Source organism: Symphodus melops (assembly GCF_947650265.1).
Source record: "Symphodus melops genome assembly, chromosome: 22".
NCBI classification, from domain to species: Eukaryota; Metazoa; Chordata; class Actinopteri; order Labriformes; family Labridae; genus Symphodus; species Symphodus melops.
The window spans coordinates 17,567,162-17,592,109 of NC_136712.1; the positions used below are offsets into that span (position 1 = coordinate 17,567,162).

General features: G+C 43.8%; 1 protein-coding gene across 3 annotated transcripts; it reads right to left on the reverse strand.

Moving 5' to 3' along the window:
• Positions 1 to 1,386: 1,386 nt before the first annotated feature.
• nap1l1 (nucleosome assembly protein 1-like 1) lies at positions 1,387 to 23,946 on the reverse strand. 3 transcript variants are annotated; one of them, XM_079334663.1, is made up of 16 exons: positions 23,821 to 23,946; positions 17,481 to 17,519; positions 15,780 to 15,868; positions 13,142 to 13,244; positions 10,859 to 11,000; positions 10,113 to 10,205; positions 9,693 to 9,821; positions 9,458 to 9,529; positions 9,227 to 9,366; positions 8,193 to 8,338; positions 8,078 to 8,097; positions 7,156 to 7,278; positions 6,936 to 6,968; positions 6,356 to 6,406; positions 4,888 to 4,924; positions 1,387 to 3,084 (listed from the first exon to the last, which is right to left on the reverse strand). In XM_079334663.1, exons 2-15 carry the CDS (start codon positions 17,495 to 17,497, stop codon positions 4,919 to 4,921), a joined length of 1,164 nt encoding a protein of 387 aa, XP_079190789.1. In that variant the 5' UTR covers positions 17,498 to 17,519; positions 23,821 to 23,946; the 3' UTR covers positions 1,387 to 3,084; positions 4,888 to 4,918. The 3 variants fall into 3 exon arrangements, with proteins under 3 accessions (XP_079190789.1, XP_079190788.1, XP_079190787.1); XM_079334662.1 differs by lacking the exon at positions 4,888 to 4,924 and having other exon boundaries at positions 10,125 to 10,205; XM_079334661.1 differs by lacking the exon at positions 4,888 to 4,924.
• Between the last annotated feature and the right edge of the window lie 1,002 nt (positions 23,947 to 24,948).

Here is a 24,948-nt window from a genome sequence, read left to right on the forward strand (position 1 = left end):
ATATTTTAGTTTGCTGTTAAGCTGGACTAACACTTTGTAAAATTGTCAGATGCAAACCGTCTAGTCTGCTCTGTAGATAGCATGTGGACAAACCATGACGTCTCTTCACGCCTCAGACATGTTATAATTACTGCAGTGTAATATAACCGCTGAGGCGGTTCCGTTTTATTAATTTTTTTTAAAGGTCATCTCTGTTGCTGTCCTCTCCGGAGTTAACTCCATCCAACAGCTTTCCATAACAGAGTGGGCTGTATTTAATGTTGTCATTCTTCAGTTCATTACAAACCAGATTCCCCCAGGAGGCCTGATCTAGCTCACAGCGATGGCGCCCTCTACTGGCCATGATAAGTGCATAATAATACATTTATATAACTCCTTTAAAAACACAGGTTTACAAAATGTTTGACAACAAACAAAAACATAAACTTGAAAAACTAAAACCCCAACATCTAACCCGACCATTACAAGAACCACCGAAAGAATCCAACAACAGGCCAGATTTAAAAGGATTAAGAAACTAAAGGAGCAAAAAACAAATAAAAACATCAGATATAAGAAACATAGAAACTCTTTATTATATACTCTATAAGTTTTACAGATTTTCCAGATCTTCATTTTAAGTCTTTTAGTTTGATATTGAGATGTCTTTTACCACAATAACTTCACTAAAAGCTGCTTTTTTTTTGTTCGTTTCCTTGAAATGACTAAGTGGACCATTTATTTTAAGCCAAGTTATTTAAAACAGTTTGTGTGACAGGAGTTTAAAACCTATAAAAATTAAAGGTCGCTTATTAAAAGAATCTCTGTACCAAAAGGTCCCCACAGGTTTTAAGAAAACATGGATCTGGCCGTCTATTCAGTCTTAAATTACTCTTACAGTTTGTCGACCTTTCGGCTTAACATGACCAGGTTTCCGATTAACCCAAACCCCAGGTCAGAGAACCTTTGGAACCGTGTGCATAGAGACAGGGAACACTGGGAGGAGTGGGACCCACAACCTGCGCGCGCGGAGCTCCAATCTTCTTCAAACTTCTAAAGTGGCTTTCTGCTTGTCCTAAAAAACGGACACAAAGGTGATCATACTTTTTTTTTTAAATTTTTTTTAAAATAAATGTCTCAAGGAAGACCCGTGTCCCCTTTAGAAAAAAAAAGGTCGTGGTTACTTTGCGGTTCTCTGGGCAAAAATGGTTAAAGAACCACACGTCACTTTCTTTTTGATTACCGTTTGCCGAAGTTCAGGAGAAAACTTAATTGAGCCTTTATCACATGAAAATGTAGAAGTAAATAAAATGTACAGATGCCTTTCTGTCTTCGTCTGTCAACACAGCGAGTTAGAGAGGCGGGCAATGTGCGTCAAGTTTGGAGAAAGATTAAAACCACACCAGACATGTTTAACCAATTTATTCATGAACATACACGTACAGTTATTGAGTACATTAGTATTTTTGTAGCATAGCACTTTGCCTTGACAACAGCTGCTCAGAACGATCCTGCAGAAACCCTCTCGTCCTTTTTTTTTTTTTTTTTGTAATCCGATGAACATGATGTGAATACTCCCTGCAGAATGAGAAGTACCCTGCTCTCCACTGTGGACCGCCGACACGGGGCCTTCAAACTTAAAGGCCTTGAAGGATGGACAGGGAGGGAGGAGGACAGGCTACGGTTCCTTCTTGGTCTCCCTCCTGGCGTTAAGTATTGCTCTGACATGCTCCTCTGTGGCCTTCTGGGTAACGAATGGGGGAGGGGGGGGGTATGGTGGGTCAGGGAGGGTGGTGGGTCATCAGCCAACATGATGGCCTTATCACACATCCCCTCTCTTTCTTTCACAGTGATTCGTAATGAGTGAGACCCTCAGGGGTCAGTGTGAGTCACAGACAACACGAGAGGTAAAATGATAAGAAAAAGGGGGAGGAGTTAGGGAGTTTTGTCTTCACTACATCTGCCCAAAGCGTTCTCTGAAGACGCCAAGTTCGCTTCAGATCTCCAGTCAGCACTTGTTGAACTCTCCACAGACCGCCGCCCCCTTTCTTTCTCATTGAAGCAACCAACACTCAGACAGCTAACCGATGACACGACGCCACTGGTACACGACACGCCAGTACAAAGTGCTATAAAAAGGACGACAGCGACGCCACTGCGAACCTACGAGGAGCCTGAAGCACGGAGTTATTTGTTTGCCCTCTTAATTAGCCGTCCACGTTTGTTTTGGTATCTGGAATGTTAAAGAGACTCGACCAGGCTGTGCTGAAGCCCTGAGAGCGATACAACCACTTTAAACGCCCAGTTTTTAGAGAGGGAGGAGCCTATAACGGATGGTGCTAGCCAGCCTGCTTACTGGAATGTATCAAGAGCGTAAAGTATAAGCACAGGTGGGGGGGGGGAAAGAAAAACACCAACTCCAGATCCCACACTCAGCAAGAGGAGAGATGGACACTCGGCTGGAGGTCACTCGTCCGTCTGTGCTCCGTCACTCGACCTGGAAATGCTACAGTGCTTTAACAAGTGCTAAAGGCCCGACTAAGAGTTTAAAAAAAAAAAAAAAAAAAAAAACCTAACAGTACGGACCAACCTGGAGCTTTGGTAGGTGGAGGTGCAGAGGGGGCGGGGATTGTTAGAAATCGACGTGACGCAGTCTAAACCACAGCTGTTGTCTAAGAGCAAATACAACAAAAGACTTCACAAGATCCCAAACTAGTTTTTTGTTTTTTGTTTTTTTTTAGCAGTGAAGAAACAAGTTCATGCTGTTCCAGGGAGATTTTTTTTTGTCCTGTATTCTACCTAGTTATTGTACAGAGAAGGAGGAAGAGAAGGAAAGAACAGGTCTAGTAAAATACTATGTATATTGAGCAACACAGCTCCCAGTATATTACCATTTTTGTAACAAAAATCTTGAAACTTTTTTTTCTTCAAATTCTCTACCAAGAAAAATACAAAACATTATAAGGCGGTAAGTAACTATTTTTTTTTTTTCATTGTTTTTTGTTGTGGTTGTAATTGTTGAAGCCGTTACAGTGCAGTCGATCCTCAAGGCAGCCGGGCCGGGCTTCACTGCTGCTTACACTCAGCTGGGGGGGCTGCATCCTTCTGTAAGAGACCACAGGAGAGGGGAGCGGGAGAGACCGTCAACACCAGAGCAACTCCATGGACAGAACACACACACACACACGCACGCACACACACACACACAAAAGCCATTTCAACAAGTCAAATCTAAACAACGTCTGAAAGTGTCGGGATAACTTTGAACACAAATGACGTCGTTAACATGGATGAATGTGGAGACTGAGGCAGCCACGTCACACACACACACACACACACACACTGACAGTCGCATCATCATGAATGCAAAAAGAAGCAGGTGCAGGCATCCCTTCAACCTTTTCTGTCTAAAGTTCAGTGGCGATGGGACCGCTCGGAGTAATTCACTGACTTTGAGAAAAAAGTCAGATGAAGCTTCTTTTATTTGTGTTTGGAATCAAACTAAAGTCAGGAGAGGTTATTTAAACATCCTCGACATTTGGGCTGAATCAAGATTTATTCATTTCCAAATAGTGGATTATTAATAAAGAGAAGCTAAAAAGGAAACGTACTGGTCGGCACCCTAATGACCAGGAAAACCCAGAACATGACCCCGCTGGTTTTTCCTGGTCTCTGTGCGTGATCGAGTCCGGCCTGCCAGCACTGACACGCAAAAACCAACTGGAGCTTTTCTCCTGCAGTTTAAAGCTCTTCATCCTCTTCTCCTCCGAGTTCGGCTGCTCTAACTATATTTCAGACACTTCATCGATAACTAAAAGCACGGCTGATCGTTCCTCAAAATGATAAGCAAACCCAAACGTGAGATGAAAGCAGACAGAAACAAACGAGCGGGAGCCACCGATGAGCGCAGAGACGAGTTTGACACGAGGCAGGGGTTCGACCTCCTGACCCTTCGTTTTGTGACCTCTTCAGCTGAAGAAGACGACAACACGCTGGATCCTTTTGGATTTTATAAGCTAACGCTAACGTGAGCCATACTTTGAATAAAGACAGGAGCGGGACTGATCCCACTGTCGACCTCTCAGCAAGGAAACAATCGAGAATCGCTAACAGAAGCTCAGGCCACGTAGCTAAAATCAATGAGCTGCCAAAAACAGAGGAAACAGTCGAGTCTATCATACTGCGCGCCGGGGGGGGGGGGGGGGGGGGCTCTGCGTGGGCCTGATGCCACGCCCGCTGAGCCGTGCGAGGTCATTGTGGTCATCGTGTAATATGTTTGGCTGCAGCTGAGCTCCAGAATATTCCGTCTAAAATGAGTTCTCCGTGCGAGACCATTTTTCATCACAGCTCGGCGGTGATGCAGCATCGAACGCTACAAAGCAATGACATTTTTATTCAAAGGAGAAAAAGAAGGTTATATATCAGACGATGGCTGCACGGCCCCCCAGGGGAAATATAACACTTAGATGTCTTTAATTCTATTTTTGATAAGCTGCTGCTTATTTTTAGAACAGAGAAAGGTGTTTATAGAAGGAGGAGCTACAGAGGGAGAGCAGCTGGAGGCGACTCACATCAACGGGAAGGAGGATAAAAATGATTCTTATAAAAAAAAAAAAACGCACAGATTGTAGGAGAGTAAATCGTGAGAAAAATCTGAAAAACGAGACGCATTCGAGGATGTTCGACAAACAGAAAAGGGAAGGTCAGACTAGACTTCAACATACAGAAATAATACAGGTGCAAACGCAAAACTCCCTACGGGTTAAAACTGCAAAAAATAAAACACCAAACGGATGGGTTAGTGCGGGGTGCAGCACGGCGGAGGAGGAGAAGGGGGGATGAAAAACCAAAAGAGGAGAAAAGGAGGGTGTGATGGTAGTAAGCTGATAAGTCACAGGCTGTACCTACCAGGACAGGGTTATTTTTCTACTGTCACCACTTAAACCTAGTGAGGAAAAATTTAAAGAGCAGCTGACAAAAGATGCCAAAGTGACCCGAGATGAAGAAACATTAATGAATAGGAGAAACAAAAAAAAGCAAAACTAGCAGAATACAGAATGTCAAAGGCGTTTTGTTTTTTTGTGGTTGTTTGGCCAAGAAGCAAAGGTCGAAGGTCATGCTTTTTTTTTTTCTTCCCCCCACGTACGAGGATTTCAATCATGAAGCAGTAAATCAACCATCTACAGGAGGGGAGCGCTCATCTGTGCCTCAGTTTGAGCAGAGGAACAACCTCTGTGCAGAAATATAAGAGTCATTTAAACGAGTCATTCCTGCTCTAACTACAGTATTAAGATCAGCAACGATGCATGTGGTATAAAACTCTCATAAAAACACACAAGGTAACAAAACCGTCAAATGGAAGTTTTATACTGAAGATAAGTGAGAGTGAGAGCTCAGGACTGCCCGAGCTGAGACGCAGTCTGTAAGTCAGTAAGAGGCTGAGATGTGGTGCATCGGGCACACGGAGCTGCCTTCTGAATAAATACATCTACGTTGAGTTGAGAGTTTTTGCACTGTTGCATATTTTACTCAGGACACCTACAGGCCCTTTCATCAGATATCACATGGCTAGCTTGTGTCCTGTATGCACTAATAGAGAAGCGAGACAGGAACTGTGAGGCGGACAGAGCGGAGGACACGAGGCCCGGGGAAAGTCCAGGACGGCGACTTTGTCGTCAGGGTCACTGAGCAAAACCAGCGCTCCTTAAAATGAACGATTTAAACGTCAAACATTAAAAAGGTCAGCAGGGTGCTGTGCTGATGAAACCCAATCAGCAGGCCGACGAGGGCGTTCACCATTATCACACAAACGTCCAACACAGAAGCACGCACGAGTGTGGATGTAGCCTTAATGTGACCAGATCTGTGGTCTGCAGGTTTAGGATTTAGTAAGATCGTGCAGTTAGACTTCAATGAGAGGGGAAATTAAACCTGAAGACAGAAGTTCAGGGTTCAACCTGGTGCAGCGATTAAAGGTTCAAACAGAGACGGAGAGTTAATTTGTGTCTCAGGAGCCAAATGAAGATCACAGCAAAAATATAAAAGCTGAAGCAAACCAAAAGCTGGTGCAGAATGAGATGCATTTGACAGTATGTATTCTGTATGTTGAACTCTTGATTGTCAAATTGAATCAGCTGTTCTCTACCCGCAGCTCAGAAACTCGAGGAACAAAAACGTCTGTAACATTAACGTTTGAGCAGAGCTGATCGACGGCCTCCAAGAAAAAAAGAAGAAAAAAGGAGCTTCTTTGATTTTTTGGCTGGTGAGCCCGCGGAGTAGAGAAGAGCCGAGTCAGGTCTTTAAAGAGTCTTAACGAGGAGGGGGGAGGGAGGGGCTCTATGAGTGTGAATGTGTGTGTGTGAAGAAGTGAGCTCACCTTGGGATCATAGTCAGGGTCGTTCTCCTCGTCAGCCTCCTCCTCACCTTCCTGCACACACACACAAGAGACACATCAGACTACTGCAGGAGACAGAGCGACCGGCGTGATAACCCAGTTTACAGAAACTCTCTCCGAAATACCCGGAAAAAAAAAATCGAGCATTATTTCATTGAGTGACCTTTCACTTTTACACATACAAAACAAAACAGACTGTGTTAAAACTGTTCAGATCAATGTGTCCTACAACCACAGTGTTTACACTAACGATTTTTATGGTTCAATTACTTCAGGTGGAAATGTTGCGCGTGCGAATACATCCCATTAGGTGTTAATGGAAGCAGCTTCCTGTTGCTTTTTGTGTGTGCTGTTCATTTTGTGTGACATTTGATAAGAGTTTTTACAGATTTGAGAAGTTTAAAAGATGTGATTTTAAAATATAAAAAAAAAACCAGTATGGCCTTTAAAAATTCATAAAAAAAAACAAACTTAATTTAAAAAAAATCCAAAGTAAACAGTATTTGTGTCATTCATCAAGCAGAGCTTAAAGGGTTAATTAACCATCCTCCACATGTCTCACCTCATCATCAGCCTCCTCTCCCTCTTCATCATACTGCAAAACAAAAACATGCCCGTTAAATTTTAAGAACGTCATCTTTGAATCCGGAGACAAAGTTCACTGACAGCGTCTGAATCAATCTTTACTGTGAAGCCGAAACAGGAAGTGGAAACACACGACGTGTCTCCAAACTTGTTTAAGCTCACTCCTGCAGGAAACACTCTTTACAAATGGGACTCACGTCGTCGTCGTCGTCCTCGATGGCCTCTCCTGTGAAGTAGAGCACAGCCCGAGGAACGATTCGCTCACGGATGAAGTGGCCGATTTCAAAGTCTGCAGCCAGGACCGCCTCCGAGTCCTCATCCTGAAGACAAGACAGGTCGCAGCGGGTCAACGTCTGCTTTTTCCAAGTCATGACTTTTACAAACAGATGTCTCCCTGTGATCCTTTTAGAGTAACCGTGATTAAGATCTCCTGACCGACAAACATCAGATATATTGTTAACCAAAGATGCTCATTTCAGGAACTCCTCTATAAAATCTGTCGGTACAAAAAAACCTCAAGTTACTTTTTGCAGTCAAAAAAAAAAACACCTGAATTTGAACTGCATTTCTTTCATTTGGCAACTTGTCTCATTTAAAAAATAAAAAATAAAAAATAAAAAAAAATTCACACTTATGACATTTCTGAAGTTTCAGATTTGGGTTATTTTGATGCGTGCGTATCAGTCCTGTGGGCGAGGTTTTATAAAAGCCTCGGCCATGTTTCCACTACACACCTGTTTTTAATTCTTGAGTCAATAAAAGAAATAATCCATTAAGACAACAGTCCAATGAGGAGATTTGTCTTCATGTCAACACCACGAGCAGAATCACAACATCGACTAAAGAGCGTGGAACAGAAAACGTGACGCAGACGTTTAAATCAGGTGCACGGAGGACGGTAACAGTCACATGATCAGTCTACAGTCGTGCAGCACCCGCCACTCTTGTGCTTGTGGTGAGAATACGGCGTGACACACTCACTGCAGAGTCAAATACACAGGAGTGAATGTTTGTCATTGAATGATTTAAAAACGCCCACAGGATTTGATCTGACCGACTGATCAGCTGATCAAATGTAGAGAATCTTTAATAAAGTGTAGAAAAAGAGCAGCGACTCACCAACTCTCCGTTTTCTGGGACTGCAAACAAAAAGGAGAAACACACACATTAGTTCAACCACGGGTAAAGCTCACACTCATCATCACTCGCAGTGGGCGGAGTCTCGGCGTCTTACCCTCAGGCGGGGTGAAGAAGTTGAAGAAGGAGTCGTTGGGGACCGTCTTGGTGACCGTCCTCACTGTGCCGCGGCCCTTGTGCTTCTGTTTCTTCTTGATGGTTTTCAACGTGACGTTCTTGCCCTTCGTCCAGTCGATCGTGCACCTGTGGTGAAACACGAGGAGGACGAGGCGGGGGGGGGAAGAGAGAGAGAGAGAGAGAGAGAGAGAGAGAGAGAGAGAGAGAGAGAGCAAGGTCAGTGTCCCAACATTTTAAATGTCAAATCTCAATGATAGATCAGGCTTCTTTTCAGCATGCAAGCTCTTCACAGATGAGTCAGAGGGAGAGTTGTTGACACCAGCTTCATTAAAAGATGAAAAACAAAACAATCCAGATTTTAAAATCAGGCCACTGAACTCACTTTAACACTGAGAAGGTTGCGGACGTAACCGGGGGGTAAAATTAAAATGAACTGATTAAAGTCAATAGTTCTTTTAGAAAGGGTCGTTCTTATTAATCACAGATAGGACATCAGTGGTGGTCTTGATTTCAAGTCTGGAGTCCGTCCAGTCTGAGACAGAGTAAAAATGATTTTTAAAATCAGAGACGAAACCCAGTCCTTCAAAAAGTGTCCTCCAGACCGGTTTAGAGAGCTCCAACACTACTTAAAGGAACCTTTAAAAAAAAACAAAAAACAACAACAACCTCGATGACGCACTCCATGCTGAACTATCACTTCCTGTGTGACACTTTGTAGATTCATCATGTGAGTGGGAGCTGCATCACCTCGCTTAATGCTGCTCCCCTCCCCAAAAAAGTGCCAATATTGCACGTCGAGGACTTCTCTTCTGTTGCCATGGTAACAATTCTAAATATATTTTTGTTTTCACAGGTATCACATCTTCATCCTGACAAAGCTGCTCCGCAGAGGAGCCAAGGACCCGGGTCGGACCGGCTCCCCTCGTGGTTCAAACACTGGCGAGACTTCGACGTCTGGATTCACAACACGAGCACAAAAAAATGAAAAGGCTGAAAGCGAGACGCTCTGCTCACCCTGTGCAGCACATGATCTCTGGTCCGTCGAAGGAGAAGGGGTCGGTCTCGTCGGGCTCTGACCTCATCTTGTAGGTTTTCGTCAACACTGTGTTTGTGAAGAAGTCGTTGGCCTCAAAGTGAAACTCTAACGTGAAGCTCTGAGGGAGGGAGATCAATCACAACGCCAGAGTTAAACGATTGGAAACGAGGCCGTGTACAGTGTTTAAGACGGGAGGGGCGCTCGCTCACCATGGGCTGTCCTGGATCTGAGAACTTTACTTTAATATCTTGTAAATGTTTAAGGATGGGTTCATCGTGTTCCTGCACAGAAGAGAAAACAGCTTTTAGAGAATCGTTCTGCACCTGAGGGCGGCCATATTTCTGTCATAACTCTTTACACAACTTGTCCAGCAGGGGGAAGCAAACCCTGTTTTTTTAACTAGAGAGGATGAACAGTCTGTGACCTATTTTTAACAGCTGGTACCTGCAGCATGTCACTGAGCAGGTCCACATTTTTGAAAACTGTTAACCAGAACTCGGGGATGCCTTTGGGGTCTTCCTTCTCCTCGTCTTTCTTTTCTTCCTCGAGCTTGGCCTTCTCCTTCATCTCGTCCTGGCAGAGGAGACAGTTTCTCTTTCAAATAATGCACGCTCAACAACTTCTACTTTGTGCAAATCACACCACGTGAAGCGGAGCCTTTCACCGTCCCTCATGCTGTAAGACGGGACTCAAGAGCAAAGAAACACCGACAGACGTGTTGCTGCAAAAAACAGTTTCTCTTTTTGAGCTTCATTCTTTAAGAAGGTGAATTCTGTTCCCAGTTAGCCTCCATGCTACATGCATTAAATGTTTGACTTGTGTCGAGTCAGACAGGAAGCATGCAGGTGTATACGTCACCTGTACCTGCTTACTTACTGTCAGCTCTTCCTCTTCGTCCGCCTTCCACTCACACTCCTCATCTGTGGGCTCGTAGGCTGCTTTCACGATTTCACTTCTCTGTGAGAATCGGAGAAAACATTCAAGTTAAAGGTGAGAGCGTTTGTTTACATGAAAACAAAAACTCACACAGGTCAGTTCACTTTTGTGCATCTCAAATTTGCAATTTTAGGCACATCAATCACAAGTTGGTGACGTGCCGAGTTGCACAGACTTGGGTTGATTTGACCATCACAGCGACCCTGGGCGGGGATGTGCATCCTCAGGAAGAGGTTTTGGATTGGCTCGGATTGTAACACAGAATCTAAAGTCTGCAGCACTTTGAAATGGCCGTGTTGCTGAACTGTGCCACATCAATAAACTTGCTGTTGACTTCAACACAAAGAACAAGTCAGAGATGATGCTTACATGAGCTACACAAATACAAGCTCAAGCAATTTCAATTTGGCCTTTGGGAAAAATGCTGTTAACATTTCTGAAGATTAATTTGCAGAGATTAAAAATGTTCGCATCCCTCAATTAAATTGTGAACAATACCTAAAAAGGTATTATTGTAAACTGGCTCGTCTTTGACTCGATCGGTCCTGAACATCGACCGTCTCATTTACTTCACCAGTTAGCCAAAAAGCTGATCCAGACGTTGAGCAGTAAAAGACGTGCTTCAGAGAGAGAAGCGCAGAGACGTTTAAGCAGCAACAGAGGAGGCGACGTACTTTGTCGAACAGGGGTTGATAGAGCGCGGCGTACTTTCTCTCCAGCTCGTGGACTTCTTCGTAGAACTTCGCCTCGATGTGGGCGCATTTCACCTGCAGGTTCTTGAGGGCGTTTACACGTCTCTTTACAACCTTTGGTAAACTGCAACAGAAGGAGACGGACACAGAAGACATGAGTACATCCCGGAAAACAGGCAGTGAAGGGGCGATCGATATCCAGTATCAAAGGAGGACAGAGAGCTGGGAGCGATTCTGCCACAATCTGTTGGAAAATCAACTTGATCTGGGTTTCACGTGCAGGCAGGTTATAGTGGTGACTGAAAAAAAAAGCCTTTGGTCAGTCATTGGTTGATCAGTTTCTAATCTTGATTACTCGTGTGGCCTACTGATTCTTGACTGACATGCGCCCGTGTCCGCACACAACGACAAAGAAACGATCGTACGGGCATCGACAGTACGACAGAGATGTGTGGGTCGGGATTCGTTTTATTTAACAGCATGCTTTATAACACTCAGTTGTGCAGATTGACCACAGTCTTCTTGCCCATCGAGGTTCCCGGACTTCAAGAACTGTTAACGATGCCTCACAGAATCAACCCCCCCCCCCCACACACACACACACGCACAGGAAATCAAAACGCCCGCACTCTCCTGGCAGGGGAACTCATGTTTGGTCCAAGTCGCTGGGATGTGTTAAGTGTCGGGCCTGTTGGTGCCAGACACTTGACGTGTTGATCAAAGAGCTGAGCGCTGATGGGTTTTGTGGGGAGGAGGATCAGTGGGTGGCATCGCCCTGCAGCTAAGACACAACCACGCTCACACAGCAACTCAGACGCGGCTGATATCACACACTGAACCTCTGGTCTTCTGACTTTAACTTTTCTACTGGACTCTGGGTTAAGAATAAGTTCAATCAACCCCTCCGGACACCGTTAAACAGAACCACATTCTGCCTCATTGGGATGATTACGAGTGTGCATTATGAACAGGAAGTGTAGCCTTACAACCCGGAGCTGAACAGGCTTATAAACCCTCCATCACGTCCAACAGAACAGCTGATCTGATCGTTCTGCACAGAGTCTTCCAGTCTCTTCTCTGTGCATCGATCACCGTCTTGTCCTCGGTTTCTGTCTCGTTCGGGGAATGATCCAAACGGGTCAGGACTGCAGGAGTTACACAGTCGTCCTTCAGGGTGTAAAGACGAAGCATCACACTGAAACGTACAAGCGTCTGTAGCGTCTCCCCTCTGGGAGGCGCTACAGACCTCTCTCTGCTCTCCAGATGCAAACAAGAGCTTCAGATACAGCTCGTGCTTGTTTACATGTTTTCTGCCAATAAGAGATTCTGATCTTTTTATTTTATCTCGTCGTCCTGCACGTGACACAACACGGCTGCAGATTTTCCATTGTGGATTCTTTAGCTTGATTCTGCATTTTCACAGCCAGGAATTTATTTTTATTTTATTTATTTTTTTCATATCAGTGTGAAAGATTGAGACGCTGCATTCTTCCATCAGTAGTTCTGTTTATGTTTATGTCAGTAGTTCTGCTCTCTCAGGTCTCTCCCCCCGCTTGCTTCCTTTCAGTCAACGGAGGCGATCAAATGAAGCCAAACATCGGGTGGGTTTAAGCACCCTACAGACGCGCTGCCTGTTTTAAGCTGTTCTTAAAGCGCCGCCTGTGAAGCTTCGCCAGATTCTCCTTTGGCTGCTTCGCTATTGAGATGATAAATAAGCGACCAAACGTGGGCCGAGACTCCACATCTCAGTCGTGCGAGCAGCTCAGCATCCTCACAGTGAAATCCGAGTGTGCTCGGACGTTGACTTCGTCTTCACTCTTGGTTTCAATAAATCTACCAGACACTGCTGCTAAATATTAAACATCCCTGAACTTCCCTTAAACCTGCACAGCTGATCAGCGGAGCAGACTAAACACGCCAGAGAGCAAAAAAAACATCCACCTACCACCGAGGCGTGTGCCCGTGTTTACAGCAACAGAGCTCTTAAGTGAGACAGTCAAGAAGGGCTGAAAGTAAATAACTAAAGTGTTTGGCAGCCAGACTTCAGTCACACATTGTTATATTCACACATACAGTATCAGGGATGTTAGAAGAAAACTCATTTCCCTGTTTGTTTAATTAAAATTCAAACAAAAAAAAGTACAAATCAGAAAACAGACAAATAATATTTTTAAAATCGTCTGTTGTTTTTGTTAGTCCTTACAGATGTTGACCAGCTGTTCTACAGGGACACAGCTGCATGTCTGAGACTCGTTCATGACTCACCTCTCGATGTACCCTGACGGTGAGCCGTTCAGGCCGTCCAGCCTCTCCTGCAGAGCCGCCAGGATCTGTGGATTCTGCATCATCTGCACGGTCAGCTGGCGAGCTGAAGACACACGTGAAGACAGTCAGAGCCAGGCTGATTCATTTCACTTCTAACATTTTGGTTTTTTGGAAGTGTGGAGGTTTGATGTAATCTTAAACGAGATGCAGAGTGACGGCTCAATTTGTTCCACACAGTCGACCTGCGTTGTTATTGGACCAAAACGACAGCAATGTTTGTTTTGACAAATCACAGGCGTTCAATGTATTCATCTACAGTACAGAAAGCGTTTCTTAACCGTGTCTTTCTATTCATCTTGACATTGCATTTCCTGAAAAAAACTAGGCACTAGGCAGGTGTGTTGCAAACAATAATACCGCCTGAAAATCCCTGGAACTGTTCAAAGTTTGCATTTAAAATTATTTTTTTGTTTGTTTTTAAAACGAGTTGAAAGCTGGAGAATCATCTGCACCGTCCTCTGGTGCCAAATCTTACAGCCCCACGCCGGTTTAACATGCATCTAGTGCTGACGCTTTCTTCTTCTGCAATTAAACACCAGTTAGCAGTTCAACAGTTTCAAGATGAGCTGCAGCCAGCGTCTCGTAGCGGTTATGCATGACATCAAATCGCTGGAATTTCTCCTTTATTTTATAAAGATAATGACTACACGAGCACTCCAAAATCATGATGCATCCCTAATCTGCACATTAGCAATAGTTAAACAATGTTCCTCCTCCTCCCTGTAACATCTAAAGTCTCATAATTGTGTTTACCAGAATATTTGAGCAGGGCGGAGCCGAGTAAACGAGTACACAGTCATATCTCACATCCATTGAAACAGGGCTTATTTCCCCCCCGTGCTGTAATGTGAGGTAAATAAATCAAACCCTGAATGTATGCATGTTTGTAAATCACACAGGCTGCTCTGTGTGCGTGTGTGTGTGTGTGTGTAAGCAGACAGGTGACAGATGGTACCGTCCCAGTGTCCGACACAGCGCCTGCACCTATCAAAGCTCCGGGAGACGGCGGCTGCCAGGTGAGAAGATTAAAAGAGATTGGAAGTCACTTTTCCCTGTTGGCATTTCGCTCGTAATATGTTATCAGCTCGCACAGATCGGCTGTCCAAGGCTCAGCATCCAGTCAAATAAATACACCTACGCTCGTCTGACTTCACACAGCACAATCTGTTCACTGGATGCTTCCACACTAAATGCTTCTTTTGCTGAACACGTCGGTGAGAGGTCAGGTGACTTCTGCAGGGGATAACATGCTTTACCATTAGTTTGACCCCCCCCCCCCCCCCCTCCCTCCCCCCGCCAGGCAGCGTCCGTGAGGACGACCAACGACTTCCCGACCTCTGCCAACTAAAACTAAAGAAAGAAATTAAATGGCCCAGGCTTTTATTTCTGTTTGTCTGGGAAATAACCCCGCCTTTAACTGGGACAGGCTGCGTCAACTGAAGACCTGTAATTCTTGTTTTCGCACAGAGAGCACGGGGAATTCTGAGATCAGAAAATTTTTCAGAGTTTTTGTCTCTCAGAGAGAAAAATGTTTAAACTTTCTTCTTGTGTGGCCGAGTCACTTTTTTTAGTTCTGTCTGCTTTCACTTCAATATAAAATAAACTTTATTTGTCCCCGGGGAGGAAATTTAAAGACACACGGAGCAGTAACTGAACCACAGTGCAGGTAAACTAAAATTAGACAAAATAAAAGAGTGGATAAAAAGTAAAGTGTCAAAATATAAAATCACTAAATTACATATATTCACTTTGTGGAGTTTGCACTCCTAGCGACGGCACGGTGGTTGAGCTCTGCTGGTTGGTGGCGCACAGACGTAATGGGAGGAGTTTGGTGCAAAAAAAAAAAAAAAAAACTTATTTCGTTTGAAACAATAATTACTTGACATGATCTGGAAGCACTGAGCTGTGATTTGCAGGTGTAACTGAATTTCATTCTGGCGTCTAACCCACAAGTTCACGACCAGCAGTGTGAGGCTCCTTATCCGGAGTTTGCACTGCATGTTAACACCGCCGGGCTGTAACTGTGTATTACTCATGCATTTATAATCTGCCTCAGCTTCCAGACCTCATGTACGGCTTTTCTCAGAGTGTGGTCTGGATGACAGATCGGTCGAAGGCAGCCAGAATCAGCCTTCTTTCAAGTCTGGCTCAAAAAAAAAAAAAAAAAAAAAAAAGACTAATCAAACTTGCTATAAATAGAGACCAAACAGCCAGCTATATCTGCATCCACAATGAGCCGGAAGAAGGCTCATATGTGAGAGAAACTGAATCATAAATTGAGCCTTGAAGGCAGCATAAACAGCATCCAGATCCCAGAGTAAAAACGGATATTGCCTCCCAGCACGAAACTACAATTCAACATGGTGTCACGCGATCCTGCAGATTTACTACCTGAAAGAGACGCATGGAGGTCAGTCTGTGAATCTGCTGCTGAAATTACACTTTTATGCACCTGAATGATTAAAAAGCTCAACGCACAGCTCTTGAAATCATCTTCTCCCAGGAGCATCAACACAACCATGAATGACAAATATCTACATCAGCATCAATCTCTGAACGTCTTCACAGAGAGACTAACCTTTGCTGTTTTCATCTTCTCCCGTCTCCTCCTCTTCCACATCCTCCACGTCCTCCATATCTGCCGGGTCCATCTCTGCCTGGTCTTTGCTGCTCCAGGAGACACAGAGGGGGAGAGAGAGAGAGAGAGAGGGGGAGAGGGAGAGAGAGAGAGAGAGGGGGGGAGAGAGAGAGAGGGAAGGTCAGCCAAAGCACAAGACACTCCAGTTTGTGCACAAAATTAACACCAGCCAACAAACTTTCCCTGGCATGTTTAATGAGAGTGCGCCAGGGACTACGGCAACGCTTGGAGCTGTTTAACATACTCATGGCAACAGGAGGAGACCTCGAACGGCACGATCACACTGGCAATCTATACCGCGCCTAAGCAAGCATCACGCAACGTGCTCTGGCACGCTTTGGAGAGGAGTGCGTCGACTCTGCACGCTTCACACACGAGCACAACGTTCATTAGAGAGAAATCCTGCAGGGTTCTGGCTGTTTCTGGGGTTTGTCGTGCTTGAGCACGGCATGGTACAGTTCACCAGTGTGACTGCTCACTGTGACTCGCATCTTCTGCAGCCACCCACCAAACGTTGTGATCGTCGTGCACACGTTGAAACTGAATCTGCCGTTTTAAATTATCCACTACCTCTGGGGACTGTGCAGTTTTTTAAGATGTTTTTTGTTCAATAAAGTTTCTGTTGTTTTGCACATATATCATTTGCACATTTTGACTCCCTCCCTGTACTGTTTGCACTGTTTTTCCTTTTTCAGTTTTTTATATGAGAGCTTCTATTTTTTTTTAATTTCGTTGTGCTCTGAAGAGGAACAATGACAATAATGCTTTTTACTCTTTGAGCTCGCCAAAAATATCATCCACTCATTCGTGAACACCATCAATACGTCTAATTACATGCAGCAGTGATATGAAGGCAAAAAACTCATCACGGCCTTTCACTCTTTGTTGCGTTTGCCATTTCCACGAGGTCCTTTTGACCCTCACACACGTAGAAACAGAAGTCAGGAAGACTTAAATGGCAGCTCGTCCTCAAAATATTTATGAGAGTGAGTGTGAAGGTTTTACACGTTCAACATGTTCTGAGCCGACACTCTCATCAGGTCTGGATGGATATCTGAAGGACGGGGCTCAGTCTTATTCTCTGCACAAACAGAACTGCCCGTCTCAGCAGTTAAAGATCCAGAGGCTCCAGTGTAACTCCAGCTCTGATCAAAATTGCAGGCCTTTTGTTTTTCTACCCATGGTGCTGTTCAGAGCAGTGAAACACGACACCGCGCTTTAAAGATGCCGTGCTGCAGAGCTCACTGATGAACACATCACAGCCTCCCGCCTGTCTGCAGGACGACGCTCCACAGTTAGATAGGCGTGTGCGTGTGTGTGTGTGTGCGAGGTGGAGGGAGACGGTGCCCTCACGACTGCAGCATCAATCATGTTAGGAATCAAAAGAGATGGATGGATGCCACACCTTGGAAAAGATGGCCCTTTAACCCTGTCCTGAAGAGACGTGTCGGGGAAGGAAGGAGCTATCCTATCCCCGGGTGTGGCATCCAAAAAGATAAGCCTGCTGTGCTTCACCTCTATCTGTTTAATCATGTTGTATATCTGACCACGGCATAACCAGTCAGGTCACAGCAGGGGATCCCTGCCATTACAAGCTGCAGAGGAAATAAGAGTGTTTGATACAGGGAGAAGGTTACTTACTTGTCGATGTCTGCCATCTTCGCTGAGTCTCAAGTGATGCTAAAGGGAGAGAGAGAGAGAGAGAGAGAGAGAGAGAGAGAGAAAGTAATTAGTTTACTTGAGGACACAAGCTCATTAAATTTTGACTAACATTTGACTGCCACGAGATCTGGGTCAAACAGCGTTTGCAAATAGCTCCTCATGCTAATTTTAAGCTGCTTAGAGAGGGAGAGTACTACGGGGTGATGCTAAAGTTAGCAACACATAAGAACAGTTAAAAACAGCCTCGTCATTATTAAAACAGAAACAGAGGCGTCTCAGCCGAGGGCGGCAGATCTCGGTCAATTTTCTTACATAGTTTTTTTTTTTATTATTATTAACAAGACTTGAACGAAGTTTTGAGCCGATTATAAGGTTGTATTTTAAGGACACTGGCCTATTTTAATGGATTGCACTGACTGTACTCTGACAGCTAAAGTTGGAGCGCTATGCGTGTTTACAAAAGCCAGGCTCGACATTTCAAGTGAGATAAGTGAAAAACTGTTTGTTTGCATCAGTGGGGGAGCAGCCTGACGCCTGTTTGGTAAAATACAATGATTTTGTTTTTGTGACTTTAAAAATCGAAGTAAAAAAAATAAAATAAAAGAACAGGTCCAAAACCCCTTCCTGAAATAAAATGTGCAATGGCAGAATAAGAGACTTAAACATTTTAACTTCACTGTTCGGTTTGTGTTTGTACAAGCAGAGTTTTAATACCAAACAATAAGAGAATAATGATGTCGTGCATCACCTCACCAAATCACAGTGAGCTGACTCGGTAGCGTTGCAGTGTAAAGCAAACAAACTTTGCTTCAGTGTTATTTTTCCGATGTCAGTTCGTTTGTTGTGTTTTTATGCTGAAATTGAGATTAAAACGCCTTGAGAGAAAAATCCCTCTCGGTAAATATCTTTAACTCTGATGTCAACATGGGGCACGAGTTTGTTTACTCCAAGGATATAACTTGAACTGGTTTGATTTTGCAGCATCTAACCCTCTCTAAGAAACCGCAAACTTAAGATGAAAGGTACGGCGTTGGAAAGACGCGACAGACACACGGGGGTGTCGACATGGATGCGACCTTTAAAAACAAGGTTCCAACAGGTGCAACACTAATGTGTCTGTCTATAAACCAATCATGACACAAGTCCGTCCTCTCCGTCTTCTGCCTGCTCAACTTTTCAGAAAATGTGTGCTCAAACAGTCAGTTTGGAGATTTTCCCTTCATGACATCACAAAGGGCAGTAGCCCCTCCCCCAGGTGTGTGACACTCCCACAGCTAGGTGTTTGTTCTGCCCTCTGAGTCTGCCTTCTCACCGTAAACAATAGGACATGGAGCCAGAAAGCAGCGAGTACACCCGAGCCCTCCCAGAGAGGGGGCGTGGTCAGACACAGCTCATTTACATATTTAAAGCTACAGACACAGAAATATTAACCCAGTTTATAAAAACAGAAAGCATACCTTAACACAAGTCATGTCAGCAATACAGAAACCTTCCTTCAAATGTATACTAAAGCTTGAACTACTAAATGTTTCTCTCGGATTCAGGCCGACTCTGCTCCTCTGCGACGCCGTAACAACAACAAGAGAACAAAAGAGCACCAGCAACATGCACGGTTAACGTTTGCTGCAAAAGGTTCAAAGATGAGGTCACCTGGCTGGGAAAGAACACATTTGTAAAGCTGTTCTTACATGAGGAACAGTTAGGCTGCATTACACAATCAACATGTGCACTTCCAAGTTACTGTGACTCACAGGTTTACAAACTGCAGGTGAGAAGAATCGAAGACGGTGAAACTAAATATTTACCCTGCAAGAAAAACGACTGGTTCAATAAACTATCAGGGTTCAGCACTAAATGTGTCATTTAGTGACTCTCCCTGAGCACAACAGTGTCATCTTTAGAAAAAAAAAAAGAAAAAAAAGGCATTTCTCATCATGTCTGGGCATCATTTTTCAGTGTTATGCAGCACCAGCAACAACGACAGTAAGCAAACCTTTTTCCAGTATCAACATATTTAAAAAAAAAAAAAAAAAAAAAAGATAAATTGCAATTTACGTCCTGCTCAGAGTGGATAAAGATTTAATTTAATCCCGATCTTGAATGCCAGCTTCTAAAAGAAGAAGTCCTTCTTTTGGTCCAGACAGGCAGGGTCTGGCTGTGACTCAGCCCCTCACAGAGGAGTTTTCCCCCGAGATGAGATTGATAACTTTGGCAGTCTTTTCGACGGGCAGACAGTGAAGAGCAGCTAAGAGGCTCTGCAGCCATTGTGAGGAACAAAAAATTGTGAAGTTGATGTTTAGCAGGGGTTCATGTGAGGGGAAACCTCCATCTACGGAAGAAGATGTCACAACTGATTGTGGTTTAAAACAAAAACCTCCAGATGTGTGGCAACGTACGCACACACCTTATAACTTAAACACCCTGAATGCCAAGATAACACCAACAGGTCTGCAGCACCACGGTTAATGCACATCAGACTGATGTAAGAAATCACAAATTACACACAAAGACTAAACCGGGGGAGGAAGGAGGTCCGTTTGACGTTTTAACTTTATGCATCACCTGCTCTCAACAACAGCCTTATAATTTAAACTCAATCATACTTCCAATGTCAATACTCATCATTGCACACTAGCATGCAGTAACATTATTTTAATATCTCTCATCCTAAATCATTTAAATCACAGTGTAAACTGAAATCATTTGTATTTTTCTTTGCACAGGTTAAAGCTCCTCCCACTCGGAGTCGTGCATGTTCCGTCACTGCTCGACTCCAAGTACGCAAACAGTTCGATCTCAACTCAGCTGAAGGAGGATCCTTTCAGTTGAACAAGTGACCTTTAAACTCGGCTCACGATCTACGAATACACCACGACGTTCAGAAAATTAAAAAAAAAAAAAAAACACACAGATGAATCGAAGTTTCAGTTAAAATCCATCAAACATTCAGCAGAATAAACGCGCTGCCACTTTAACAGGTGACCTGCCATGTTTCTAAAAGTTCACTGAATCTGTTCTCACATTACTGAACTTCTGTTTGTTTATTTACATGGCTCAGTTGAATGACATGCATAAACTATTGCTTTAAATGTTAACTGACAGCTTAAACTATTTTTCAACGATTCCAATAATCAATTGTCTTAATCGATTAAAAATCAAAGATTGATCGACATTTGATTTATTCATTAGTTGTGCTAGATTCAGTTAGACAGATTTGACCTTTATTAATCATTCATGATGATCCATGATTTGATCTCTATTTGCCTTATTCGGATTTAAACAAGCATGAATTTGATCTCTCCAGAAGTCTGTCAGAAAAATAAAAAAATAAAATCACCTGCTGCAAGTAAAAAGGACATTTCAACAACGTGGCAAAGGTTACTAATCCTGGTCTTTGACTGCCACCTTCCTGCTGACACGCCATCCTGTCAAGTCATTAATTGCGTTCACCCATCATCCCGAGGGAATATCAGTCCATTAATAGACGATGACACTTTAACAGCTGCACGGCTCTGCGTCCCCGGGGCCCAAAGTCAAAACCTCTTCAGTCACATGTGATCAGAACTCAGCCTCCCAGACGACACAGAAACCGAGAAGCAGCCAAAGACTGTTTCAGAAACGAGCGAGACGGACTCCCTTCACGCAGAGCCATCATATCGACGGCATCTCCCTGAACGTCAGCTGGCCTACATTCAGCTCGATTATTCAGCTACGGAGCTGATGTGACAGTTCACCAGGCGCTGTGCAAAAAAAAAAAAAAAAAAAAAAGTCACGTGGCAGATCAAATTGTTCCTGCCTCCGTCTGGGGATAACTGATGAAAAGAGCCGTCTCTGCGTTGTTGTTGTTTTCTAACGCGGCTCATTTCTCAAAGCAGACATGACGCTTTTTAAATACAGGGACACGCTTGACAGCTGAAAGGACGAAGAAGCATGGAAGGAAATGCAAGAAAAAGCATACGCTCCACTTCACCCTGAGAAAATCTAAAAGGTGACACACACTAACCCTGGCTTTCTTGCATTGCCATTAATATCTCAAATTATTGATGGGAAAGTACAGTAGAAAGCTCTCAGCAGCAGCCCGTACGTTTCAAAACGTACCATTATGTAAAATATGATGACAGGCTGTTTCTAGTCCAGGTCAACAGCTGCTTTTTAAAAAAGGGACTAAAATAAATGCAAGGAGACAATATTGGATAAAATGCTGATCAGGGATGCACGACTCCACACCTTTTAAAGACTATACATGATGGAGCTCTCAAGTGCATGAATGTCATGTAAACAACACATGGAGGCAATAACGGTAATCTGCAGTGTTACAACTGAGAATCTGCGTCAAACGCCAGGAACAGATCACGTCAATGTGACGACGTAACATCGTCTGAGAGATGTGATCCTGGTGATCGCTGACTTGCACGTCGTGTAAATAACTGAACGCTATGATGTCATACTTTAAGTATTTGAACCACGACGAAGCTACCTGATGGGGAAATGGTAGCGTGGTACTTAATCTACACATTCATTTATTCTTATATATGGCATTGGGAGTAAATCAGCTTTAAGCGCTCATGTGATTAAACGAACAACAACTATGTAATGAAGTAACACAGGTCATTACATAAAGCAGGAACATTACAAATGGCTGGCTTTATGGGAAAATGTGAGGAATGTCAGCTTCGGCTTTAAGTGCAGCGGATGATTTGAGGATGAGAGGTACATGTATGGGGGGGGGGGGGGGGGGGGGGGGGTTGAACCGAGCAGGATCACCTCAGTGAGCCAGGTAAATTTTGACAACAGTCAACTACTCTTCACATTTGATAGGAGAATTTAAATACTGCATTTTTTTGTGCAGGTCTGAGGACATAGCAGACAGGACTGGTGAAATGTCAGAGCAGAGGAGCAATGCTAACATGATTACATGTAATTCCAGAAGTTCAGTATCACAACAGATGGCAATTATAGACTTAGCAGTTCGATTCCAATTTCTCCTTTCACAAATACGGCTTATTTATTTAGTTGATACTCGTTTATCATCTTGGCTGTGACACACCCAGCAGGTTGCTCAGATTAGTCAGGTAACCTCCAAAACACAGCTCCTGTCTGCGTTTCTTGCTTCATGCCTGTGATGCTTTAGCATTAAAAAAAATGGAAGCACAAATACTTCGACTCTAATATGTTTGCAGGAGATGAGTTGCAACATATTAATTTGTTCCCCTTCTGTGGACCATCAAGTCTTAACGAAAGACCTTTTTTCATTAAAAGCATGGGTAGTTTTCGTATCATGAAGTATTTTGAATTTGGACCTCACCCCCACATCGCTGATTATGCATAAAGAATAAACCTTTAAATCATGCTTTAAAAGGGAAAAAAAAACATAATCGTCATCAGAGGTGGTTGTATTACCAACGTGATGCTTGGTCCTTTCTCTCTCCAGGACATGCTTTTCTCCTCTAATCCTGCACAGAGGCCACGTGTTGCATGCTCAGGTCCATCAGAGGCTGACGAGACGCCCAGCTTTTTTTTTTTTTTTTTATAAATGCATATATACTTTACAAAACCTGTTGACACAACTGCCTTTTGAGCTTTAACAACGCCAGCCTCCTCTGCAAAACAAACAAACAAACAAACAAACAAAAAAAACACCCGACATCAAGGCTCGTAAACAGGCCAACTTTACCCGGCCTGCCCGGTCTTGTCCCCGCACTACTTTAAGCTAGCTCATGTGCAGCTAGCTCGATGCGCACTGCACATCAGCTCCTCTGGACACACCGCGCAGCAGCTCGGAAACATGGGCCGGTGAGGAAGTGCTACCCCCCTTCTAGTGCTGTGTTTTCACTAACTGAAGCTACGCAACATGATCGGCTATTCAGTCAAAAACAATCCCCTCATATGTACCATCAAGTCCAGACCTTAAATCCACAGCTCTCCACCCTCCAAAAAAAAAAAAAAAAAAAAAATGTCAACTCCAAAAAAACACTCATTTTCAAAGACACGTGTCAACAAATGTCGACAAACGTCAACATTAAGGACAATTATCACCCTTTTTAAAACACCTGTTATTATTGAAACAACCGGAGAATAAATGGTACACATAAATCCTTGTTTTATTTTTATTTATTTTTAATCTCGTGTATCGTGAACACACATCATGGTGGAGCCTCAATGGCTGCTGTCTCACTTCACTAGCATTAGCAAAGCCGTCTTCCTCCGCCGCACGGAAATTCAACCGGCAGGATGTGAAATGTAACTTCGCCAAACGACGCACAACTTTCGGGCGTTGTCACCGAAGCCGCATGCGAGTCCTGTCCCCACCTCCCCTTACCTTGGCTCTCGTCGGGGCCGGAGGCTGAGCTGCTGCTGGTGAGGCGGCGCTGCGCAGTGAAGAGGTCCCGGGGAAGAAAGAGACACTCCGCTCGGATGGCGGTAAAAGGGGAGACGGATCCCGCCGCCTGCGCTCATATACATCCGACGTCATCACGTAAAACCGGCAGTCACCGAGGCAACGCTGCTCCTGGGAGGGGCAGCAGCGAGGGTGCCCCACACGGAGGGGGAAACAGGAGCTGAGGGTTTCACCATTTACACCACCATCATCCTCTATTTGTCACCCTCTTCATCACCTTTGCCATCATCCTCCCGCATTTTCTCATCATCATCTTTATAATAAATGTACTTTAATCATCCCACCAGCACAGTATATTCCCATCAGCTGCTTCATAAATGATGCAGTCTTCTTCTTTACTCATGTGTTTTATGCAGACTGTGCAACAGGAGTTATTTAAAATTTATTGTATGTAGATTTATTATTATGGGATGGTAGCTGTTTTTTAAACTACTGTGGAGGCTGATAATTTAGTGCAGTACTTGTTCACAAATTGGGGACGATTGTATCCTGTCCTGACTTGTCCTCCTTCAAGAGCTCACCTGCATTGTTATGATCTATTGCCTCACAAAGAATCACATCGTTAAAGCCATGATCCTCTTCTTCACTTTTATCAGCAATAGCAAAATCCACTCTGGAGGCTTTTTTTTAAGCCTGAGATTGTCATACTTTTAATTGTATGCATCTTTCATGAATCGACTGCTAAGGAAACTCACAAACATATTAAGCTCTTGTTGAGCACCTTTTAGTCCAGTCAATATGTGAAAAAAGATTGAACAAATTGCAACAGAAGCAAACTCAACTGATTTTTTTCCCGATAAGAAATTAATAGAACAAGCACATGAAAAGGGTATAATTGGGTCTTTTCTAAAACTTTCACCTGTTGGGATTCTTCTGGGCTTTTTATCCTTTACTCAGGACATATTGAGGATGCAAAATCAGTTGACTTTGCTTCTGTTGCAATTTGTTCAACGTTGACCATTATTTTGGCTTAAAATGACCGGACCGTGACTTATTTTGTGAGCATGAGAAGGTAAAGTGTGCACACAAGATACTTTCTGATGCTCAGCA

Excerpts from the sequence above, each read along its gene's own strand:
- nap1l1 (XM_079334661.1), bottom strand. Across the intron at positions 11,001-13,141 it reads CCGTCAGGGTACATCGAGAG|TTTACCAAAGGTTGTAAAGA; the intron begins GTGAGTCATGAA and ends CTTCTGTTGCAG. Across the intron at positions 8,339-9,226 it reads GAGATCATGTGCTGCACAGG|GTGCACGATCGACTGGACGA; the intron begins GTGAGCAGAGCG and ends GTTTCACCACAG.